The sequence below is a fragment of the Gossypium arboreum genome, chromosome 3 (assembly GCF_025698485.1).
Source record: "Gossypium arboreum isolate Shixiya-1 chromosome 3, ASM2569848v2, whole genome shotgun sequence".
NCBI classification, from domain to species: Eukaryota; Viridiplantae; Streptophyta; class Magnoliopsida; order Malvales; family Malvaceae; genus Gossypium; species Gossypium arboreum.
The window spans coordinates 27518622-27529388 of NC_069072.1; the positions used below are offsets into that span (position 1 = coordinate 27518622).

The following is a 10767-nucleotide window of genomic DNA, read 5'->3' on the forward strand; positions in this document are numbered from 1 at the left end:
TAACTTTGACCAATCAATACCTCAAAAGCTCCGATACACTCCTTATTAAACATGAATGGTACTTTCTATAAAAAATGGTTCAGTGGCTTTGTGCTTTGTGCGAAAGCTTTAATAAATCACATATAGAAACCAATTGTCCTAATAAATTTCTTACGCCACAAACCGTAGTGGGAATTGATAGATTTTTTATGACTTTAATTTTTTCTTTATCTAATTTCAAGCCTTTCTTAGATATCTGATATCCTAAAACCATTCATTCTTTCACCATAAAATGACACTTCTCCCAATTATTATCAAGTTTGTTTCTTCACATATTCTGAACACTTTCTCAAGATTATTTAAACATTCCTGGAATGAGTCTCCATATTTTGAGAAATCATCCATAAATACTTCAAGGGCATCTTCTAAAATATCTGCAAAAATAGATGTCATTCATCTCATAAAAGTTGTATGGGCATTGCATAACCCGAATGGCATGCACTTGAAAGCAGATGTACCAAAGGGACATGTGACTATGATTTTTTCTTAATCATTAGGGTGTATGGGGATATGATGGTATCCAAAGTATCCATCAAGGAAGTAATAATATTCTCTTCCTATTGATCTGTCAAGCATCTGATCAATAAATGGAAGGGAAAATGATCCTCTTTAGTCGCATCACTCAATTATTGATATTCAATACACACTATCTAGTTATTATCCAAGTTGAGATTAATACATTCTTCTCATTTTCTACTACCGCCAATCCTCCTTTTTTCAATACACACTATGTGGGGCTCACCCATTCGCTATCAAAAATAGCATAGACTATTCCATCATCTAGCCATTTGAGCAATTCTTTTTTCATTACCTTATATGTAGTTGGATTTTAACATCGTTGTGCATCCACAACTAATTTCTTTCCTTCTTCCAATTTAGTCTTATGTTGGCATAAGGTTGGATTGATACCTTTAATGTACATAATAGTCTATCTAATCACTTTCTTGTACCTTTTTAAAACATCTAATAATACCCCTTTCTGCTCTGCCGACAGACCTGCTGTAATAATTATAGGCAATGTATTCTGCTCTCCCAAATACCTATATTTCAAATTATTTGGAAGAGGCTTTAATTTTAGAACGCATGGTTCCACAATATAAGGTATCATTCTGTTCGAAAATGGGCTTACCAGTTCTTGATGTTCCTTATTCTTATTCCACTAATCTAGCTGAAAGTCCAATTCATCATATTCACGTTCCAAGTCTTCGATGGTTTCTTCTTCTTCGTTGTTCTATTCTCCCACTCCTACCTCGTCCAACTCTACCTCGTTCAACACTTCCCTTGACCCTTCCTGATTAGTGGTCATAACATCCTATGGTATGATTTCCACTGTCTCCACAATTTCTAGTTTCCTACTCATGCCCTATGTATAATCGTTGTTACTTACCTTTTCCAACATTATGACTATTTCACGACCCAATTTCAACCAAACAGTTCTTCCAGCTATGATGTCAAATTATTGTTTAATATACTCGTCCAATCCATCATAAAAATGTTGTAATTGTATAACAAGATCAATACCTCCTCCCAATACCTTTCGAAGAATCACCTTAAATCTTTCTTATGCCTGCCCCAATCTTTCGGTAGCACCTTGCTTGAATTTGAATAACTCATCGTATGTATTAATTATCGTATTCATTGGTACAACTTGACATAAAAATAACTGTACAAATTATGTAACAGCCCGATTTTGGGGCTACTCAAAATAGTGGTCTCGATACCACAAATCCAAAGTCAGAGAAATTATTTTATTATTGATATAGAGTCATAGCATGTTTATATTAGTGCATGAAAAATTTGGTGAGCTAATTTTAACGTTTGTGAGCCTAATTGCAAAAAAGGACTAAATTGCATTAAGTGTAAAAGTCCTAATTTGATAGCTAAAGGTTTTATTTTATTAGAGATCAAAATTGAGGGATTTTAAAGGGCAATTAGACCCTTTTAAAGGAGCATAGCCGGCCATAGAGTCAAAGAGGAGACAAAATTTTAAAATTTGGTGGGTTAGGTGGCTTATTTTGACTAAAATAGAAATAGATAAAAGAAGAATGATATCATCCCTTTTCATCTTCTTCCTCCACCGAAATTTTCAGCAAAGAATGGGGTTGAAGAGCTTGAAATTTCAGCAACTTTAAGCCTTCACAAGTAAGTGATCCTAATGGCTTTTCTTAAATATTTTTGTACTTTTGAGATCCTTAAAGGATGAACTTTCAAATGAGGGTACTATTTTGCAAAATGATTGAGAGTCTAGGGTTTTTCCATGAAAGGATTTGTGATGTTTGCTGAGTTTTTAAGGAAAAAAAATGAGTCTTGGGTGTCTTATGAACAACTTTTGTGAAAGGTGTTAGTATGAAAACACCTAAAAGACTAATGTGCATAAGTTGTAAAATCGATAATAAATGTGTGAAATAGTGAGAATTTGGAGTTTCTATAAGAGTCAAAGAGGTTTGTCTAGTCTTGAGAAATAAAGAAATTCGATAAAAATTGATTTTCGTGCCTAGGGATAAAATGGTCATTTTGTCAAAATATGAGGGCAAAATGGTCATTTTACTAAAGATGCGAATTTTTTATTTCTTAATTCTAATTAGAGACTAAATGAGTACATTTTTGCTATTATAGATCAATAATTACCAAACTCGAGCCTAGACCGAAGGAAAGCCAAGCAAATCGGCTAAATCGACTAGTTGCCATATTTTGTAATTCGAGGTAAGTTGTATGTAAATAATACAACTACATTGCTAATGTATATGTTGAATTTTATTGAATTATTATAGTATGAATTGCTTGATTGTGGAATTGAGAAAGTATGATGATAATAGAAATAGTAGAATTCCTGTTTGAACCTAGGAAATAAATTGGATATTCATGCTATGACGATCGGGTCACTTGTATGAGCTAGTGTAAGACATGGCTGGGACATGCGACCACATTATGAAAACCAGTGTAATACCATGTCTGGGACATGGCATCGGCATTGAGACGAGTACTAGTGTAAGACATGTCCGGGACATGCATCGGCCTCGAGATGTAAGCCAATGTAACACATGTCTCTGACATGCGTCAGCTATGAGATGATAGTAAGTGTAAGACCATGTCTGGGACATGGCATCGACACCTTACCCTATGCATGAGGCTTATGGAATATCCGATAGAATTCCAAATGGTTCAACGGTGAAAGTTATAATTTCTAGTTATTGAGGAAAGTATGACCGAGTTGTGAGTGATACAGATACCTATTGGGTATGTTTGAATTGTGAGTTCAATATATACTATACGAAGTGTATAGAATATTGATGAGTAAGTTTTACTTATGCCCACTTGTGTACTATGAGCTTGTTGATGAATGGTAAAGTTGTGTTGTATATTTATTTATGTGCAACTTTCTAAGCTTTATGCTTACTTCCTCTCCTTTTTTTTTTTTATAGTGCCGCCTAGCTAGCTCAAGGATCAAAGGAAGTCAAAGACATCGATCACACTATCAATCGAAGCATTCGGTATAGTTTGAATTATATTTTTGAATATGGCATGTATAGAGGATTAGACTTGTGTTTTGTGTGTTTGTAATTTGGCCAAATGTGTTAGCTTGGGATAAATCTCTCACTTTGTATTAAGCCTTGAATGATGGCTAATATCCATTTTAATGTATGTAAATGGTGTTAGTTTCATGGATGAGTAAGTTGCACAAATGAAATGTTGTCTATTGTGGTTGATTTGGCTGCGTGAAATAGTTTTGTATTGTTTTTGGTTGTTATTGTGTAGGTTGTGTAAGTAAGGGTGAAAAAGAGGCTTGGTAAATAACCTTATTTTTGCCCATACGGGTATGTGTCTAGGCCGTGTGTGACACACGGTCTGCCCCGTGGGCGTGTGGTCCGACCGTGTGTCCCCTGTATGTAAACATTTCAAGTTAGTATACATGGTAGTAAACACACGGGCAGAGACATGGCCATGTGTATCAGCCGTGTATAGAACACGGTCTAGCACACGGGCTTGTGCCTCGGCCATGTCACATTTTGGGGTTGCTGAAGTCAGAAACAGAACGTCCAGGTTTTTGCACATGGGATAGGACACGGGTGTGTCATGGCGTGTAAAGGACACGGGCCAGGGGCAAGGGTGTGTGCCAGGCCGTGTAAAAACCCCTGTAGGTGTGCATTTAGAATTAATTCTACACGAGTGGAGAACATGAGCTTGTCCCTATTTTGCTTAGGTCGTGTGAGACACACGGGCCATTAGCACGGCCATGTTGGAATGGTCACACGGGCGTGTGCCCCTATGTCAAGTGAAATTTTTCTATAGTTGGCAAAAAGACCCGGTTTGGTCCCGAATGATTTTCGATGTGTGTTTTGGGCCTCATAAGCCCATATTAAGAATATATTGGTAAGTGTAAGAAATTTTTAAAATTTTCCAAGTCATGAAGACTCGGAATTGGTTGTAAGTATTGGTTCAAGTTAGGTATCGCCTCGTGTTCAAACCCGACATAGGATATGGGTATGGGCGTTACAAATTATGTCCAAGTAGTGATGGTATCTAGAGGAAGAGCATCTAGCTAGGCTTTTGCTTATCCTTCTAGGGTAAAAGGAATAAGTAGCAATTTAGTTACCTTTGGTGAAACATCTGCACACATAATTGTACTGCATAACTATTCAAATTAGCGTAGAAATACTATTGGATCTCCTTTCGCATAATTGCTAAACTTAAGATTCAAATATATCCATGTTAGTATTGCAAGGTTAAGGTCAAACTAAGGGTTCCTAATAATAGGTCAAAAAGTGCTAGATTTTAACTAGTTCATGTCAAAAGTTACTATTCCTAATACTTGTATCATCGTACTGATTTCTAATAACAACAAAACTAATAAATGGGAATTGCAATGCTATGATTTAAATGGGAATAAACTATCATAGTTAGCTTTGTAGACTTCCTTAGTACTGGCTCATTGGGAATATCCTTACATTTACTCGTACGCTGAAATCAAAAACGAGAAAAGAATGAGTTTGTAAATTGAATAAGTTAGTAAAAATTAAAATCGTATCTATAATTTGAAAATTTTCCTAACCATCCTATTAAGCATAACAATTAAAACTAATCTAATGGTGAAGCCTCTCCGGCAACGATAGCAACAACTTGACCGCCTCCCGATGTACCAATGTCGGAAGAGAGAATATTGCTACAAAAGATAAGGATTTAGGCGGTGTCTGCAAGTATATGAGTTAGGTTGTAATATAGATTTGTACAACGAAATACCAAAAGTACACTGAGATCGTACCCAAAGGAGGCTAGATTAAACTAATATCAACTTCTACGCTAACAGGTTTAATTAGTACTTTTGTTAAATTATATTACAACTATTCAGAAGTTGATAATAAAAGATATTTTATAAGAATAATAAAATAATGACATACTAGATTGTAACTTATCAGATTTAACGACAGAATACTAACTCGTTTCAATGTTCATAATTAACTCCAAATTCGGGTTCTATTCAATCAGCTAGCCATTAACCTACCAGGGTCTCTCGGCTTTCCACTAAACTAATGAGTTGGCAAGCACTACTTATCTCTTGATGTCACAGGTCAGACCGGGTCAGGGTAAGGTTTTCATAGTATGCAATACCAATGTTGGGTTCATTCCTACCTTCACGACTTCTTAGGGTCATCAATCATAGGGTTTTAGGTTCTTCCTTTCCCAGCCAACTGATCTGCTAAGAAACCCTACATAGGTGTTAACTAATCCCATGTTCACTCATTAATCTCCACAAGGATTAGTTCCTTATGGATCTAACACATACAATAGAATTGAATTAGAAAGAAAAACATTTGTAAAATCAAAAGTAAAATCGAGAAAGATCCTGATATAGATAAAAATATTGCGTCGCAAACAATAATTCGTGATGAGTTTGATAGATTACAATCCAAATCCGGCGAAAAAAGAAATAAAAACTGAAATAAAAATTACAAATAAGAGAAATCTAAACTACAAATGAAAGTGAAATAAAACTTTGGAAGAACTATCTGAGCAATCATATGTACAGTATGGGATGATCTTATCGTTTAATTTATGAAATAAATTTCTTACTTATTTATTTTGAGTTTAATTAATTATGAATTGTGTTTGTGAAGCTTATTTGAAATAGAGGAGATTTTAGTTAATAGAGATTTTGTAACAGAATTTAGTTGTGTTGAGAATGGCATCTCCAGCAGTTCCCACAAATGAAACGTGGAACAGATTAAGATAAGATCTCCCTTTGATAAGCGAAATCAAGGCATGAGAATCTTTTATAACATGCGTCTTTTTTTGCTTTGGATAGAAAAACGTTTATAAAAACTCAAAACGCCAACATATTTGAACTGACAGGATAGGATAGGATGGCGGCCATTTTCCTATAGTTATCGTTGATTGAGTATGCTGAATTTCGGATATACATGAGCAACATGATTGTACTTGTTGGATTTTATCAACCAGTGTTTGTTTTATGATTTGTTCTTTTGTAATTTTAAGCTTTTTGTGATATACTTGCATATCTAGAAGCCTTATACTGAATTCTGATGATGAAAATCAAGCCAACAATGGGGACTATGTTACATTAGCACCCATTTCAGAATTTAGACCAATGCCTGTAAAATTCAAGCAACGACTTTGACTAATATTATAATATAACACGAGTATTTTTGTTTCTATAGTTCAAAATTCAACGAACTTACATACGAACAAGGGGGAAAAAGAGAAGAGTAAAACCCCTATTAAGACAGATGATGCTGCTCCTTCATTTTGTCATTTATAGATAGTTAGGGTGTCGTAAATGGAACTACCATTCTGAGAATGACATTAAATTAACCAAAAATTGGTGTATAGAAATTAATTTTTTTCAATCTTATGTTTTAAATTTATGTTTAAAACCTAAATTGGGCACATGCAGAGTACAGATCCTTACAAAAAATAATAACAAAAGAGCCTAAAAAAAAGAAAAACTAGTAAAGCAAGGGCTTGGAAGTAAATAAAAGAGTTCCAAGTTGATGAGCTGATAGTCAATTTAGACCTTGTTTCATTCAAACATAAACTTCTGAAAAAGGGAAGGAAAAATAAACATGCAAAAATACAAGCTGAAAAACAAAACCTTTCTCTTTCTCAAATTCAACCGTAGCAGTCTTTTTTATACCCCAAAAGGATAAAGAATGGTTGGATACAAATCTAGTTTTCTTCAAACATGTGTATAATAGAAAGGAAATTATGATCTAACATTCATTAAAATAATATTTATAAAAGGAAAGTGGTATCTTTAAATGATGATTAAATAATTTAGAGGAACTAGAAATTATGTTTGTTGGATATAGATTAAAATATGAATAAGAGGGTGTGGGGGAAAAAGTCAGGTGTTCACATGTGCAGTTTGAAATCAATGGAAAAGTAAAGCTTAAAACAGATTCCCACGCCGTGATTATCGTAAACCTTGATCCACTGCAAATGAAGACAAAAAATAATGATTTTTACCTACTCTAATATGTTAAAAAAAAACAAAAATTCCCCCACATGTCACGGGCGTAAATTTGGAAATCCATTTCATGGGTATGGTTTGTTGAATTCAATCTAAAAACGTACGGTTTAATTAACTTTATCAAACTATATTTGATGTTTAAGTAATGTAATTAAAATCATTTCACTGAAAGCGATATCTTACGTACTTTCTCTATAAATTTTCACCTTTGTCAAACCTTTGGCTCGTTTTCAAAAGGTTTGCCCTCTTTTTTGACCACTCATCCCTTAACCATCAAAACCAATATATAAATGTCCTTATCTTAATTCATATACCATAAAGTTTGTGTATGGCTTAAAGTTGGGCAAATAAAGAATAACAAAGCATCTTGATTTAGAAATGGGGAATAGCTTGGGAGGTAAAAAGATGACCAAAGTGATGAAAATAAACGGGGAAACAATGAAGTTGAAGACCCCGGTGAGAGCGGAGCAAGTGGTGAAAGATTATCCAGGGCATGTACTTTTAGAATCAGAAGCCGTTAAGCATTTCGGTATTCGAGCAAAGCCATTGCAGTCGCATCAAAGCTTGGAGCCCAAGAGGCTTTACTTCTTGGTAGAGTTGCCAGAGGCTCCCAAAGAGAGAGTTCCGAGAAGGGTCCGGTCGGGAATAAACATGAGTGCTAAAGACAGGCTGGAAAGCTTGATGCTATCAAGGAGATCCGTGTCGGATCTTACACTCATGAAACCCATAATTGCGATCCCCGAGGAGGAGAATGAAGAGGAAGGAGGAGGGTCGGAGAGTGGAGCAATGAGGGTAAAAATGAGGCTTCCCAAGTCCCAAGTTGAGAGATTGATCAAAGAAAGCGTAAATGAGAGAGAGGCAGCAGAGAAAATCATGCAACTTTGCGTGGCCAACACCGGGAACAGCTCACGTGCTGAAGTTGATAAGCAGCCGCAACTGCATTGGAAAGCCAGCCATGGAAGCATCGGAGATGGTTTCAAGGCTCGTGAGGTTAGTTTCCCACCACACTATCATACTCTTATTTAGTTTCAAGGCATGTGTGTGTTGAGTTTGCAGATTTTTTCTCTAAATGAATTCGACTCCAACTTAAATTTTACACAAGAGTCATATAAAAAATAAATGTATGTAAATAAATTCTTAATTTTATTTTTCATATTTACGAAAGTTAAGCAAGATATGGTGATATTGGTTCGCATTTTTTGCGATGTTTAGTTAACAGTGTTTGCATGGTATAACGTACGGAATAAGAATTGGTTGAAGTATAATGATATGGCTTATATACATATAGACTTTGTCTTAATTTGTTGGATTTTATGAAAAAACAATTGAAACTAGCTATAATAATTCCAACTAACGTGATTTGACCGTAGAATATTGAGGATGTTGAACAGGAAGAAATCCGTTGGATTAGTAAGGTAAAATTGTGGTGTTAATTATTTAATTATGTTTAAACTTGTCACCATATGAACACTTCATACCAATATTTTGACAGAAGTTAGATAGATATATGGATCTTTCCATAGATAATGTTGTTTGAATATTTTAATTACCATTCCTGTCTAACCTTTTCGTCATAAAATTTTACTAATTCAAATGATTTGCTGAGTTACTTTCTTCCAATCTTTGTAGGCATGCACGTCTTGTTAACAAAATAAAATCATTTCATATATCAATTAATGGAATGATAAGCTTATAAATAACCAAATAAGGTTTTGTTTGTTTATTTGCAGAAACGGGTGAGTTTCATGGCAATGAATGAAGGAGGGAGCCAAATAGCAGTGACATCTTAAAGGCATGAAATATGAGGTGCAGAGACCTCCTTTGCCTTCCAACTTAATTTCACTACACCTCTGCTTACATTTCAAACCGTCACTTGTGTTTTTCTTCTCTCTTTTTAGTGTACATACAACAAATTTAGCTTTGAAGCTTTAGGGTTTTCATCGAAGAGCTTAGAGTAACGAGAGATGTAACCTTTTCCCCAGATGATTTTATATGAAAATCTTTCGCATTCTATCTATCTACCTACGTGTTATACGCTTGGAAGTACACTGGCTTTTAGATTGAAATAACCTAAAGGCTAAAGATGAGAGATGATGTTAGCCCTGGCTGGAAAAACAGGAAACAAACTTTCATGTACTAAAATGATTTTTGAGGAATTGGTTGTTTTATGTTATTGAAATTTAATATATATACATATAATTTGTGAGAATTAGAAATAAAGTGTCTTACAGGGATATCTATATATACATAATATATATTAAGAGTTTGATTGATTGGGTGTCAATGGTCAATTGATTTGTAAAATTATACATCAATAAATATTATTTTAAGAATGTTTATGTCTTTCTATATTTTGATAAATTTAAGAAATAGGTAAAAACACTTTTAGTCCTTCTCAATTTTAATATTGAGCAACTAAAGACAATTAATCACAACAATTATTATTTTTTGTTAATTATAAATAATTTTAATTGATATAATAACAAAATAAATTCTCAATATTTACATATTTTATCAATTTAATCTTAATTTTAAAATAAATCTAAAAAATGTATAACATTTTTAAAATATAGAAAACTCAAAAAGAATATATAGAAAATTTAGCTTTGAATATATATATATATATATATATATATATATATTATATAAATAGACGAGAATATATATTTACATTTTGATCATTCATCCGTTAACTTTCATTACACCTTAATAAAATGATTATGTGGCTTGTTTACTCAAAGGATTAATAACTAATTTGGTCATTGAATTAAATCTAAAAATCATGTTGATATTTTTAGAAAATTTCTTAATAATAATTTAAAAAAGAATTTAAAATAAATTCTAAAAATATCATAAAATTCTAAGAAAATTTAAAATTCATAATTTATTTTGTAATATTGTAAAAAATGGAATTATAATTATGCAATTTTTTAATGAAACCTTCAATGTTAAAAAAAGGAATCGATGGTGTTGCATGTATGAATGACCACACGATTTCTCTCAGCACTCGTCGTTATTTCAGACAATCTTGATTTCATTTAAGATATTATGATTGGATCTTGTCATGGACAAATACAATTGTTGTCATTCATTTATCTATTATCTAAAGTAAATCAGTCATATTCTTACAAGTTAGAGCACCACAATCTAACATTTTCTAAAAATATCTGAAAGTGTTTTTCTAAAAATATCAATTTTATATTATTATTTTAATTATTAAAAATATAAAATCATTAAAATAT

General features: G+C 33.3%; 1 protein-coding gene across 2 annotated transcripts; it reads left to right on the forward strand.

Annotated features, from left to right (window-relative positions):
- Positions 1 to 7724: 7724 nt before the first annotated feature.
- On the forward strand, positions 7725 to 9858 carry LOC108475672 (uncharacterized protein At1g66480-like). Of its 2 annotated transcripts, XM_053025616.1 has the most exons (3): positions 7725 to 8515; positions 8896 to 8940; positions 9256 to 9858. In XM_053025616.1, the coding sequence occupies exons 1-3, from the start codon at positions 7904 to 7906 to the stop codon at positions 9313 to 9315; spliced, it is 717 nt and encodes a 238-aa protein (XP_052881576.1). In that variant the 5' UTR covers positions 7725 to 7903; the 3' UTR covers positions 9316 to 9858. The 2 variants fall into 2 exon arrangements, with proteins under 2 accessions (XP_052881576.1, XP_017633148.1); XM_017777659.2 differs by lacking the exon at positions 8896 to 8940.
- Positions 9859 to 10767: the final 909 nt, after the last annotated feature.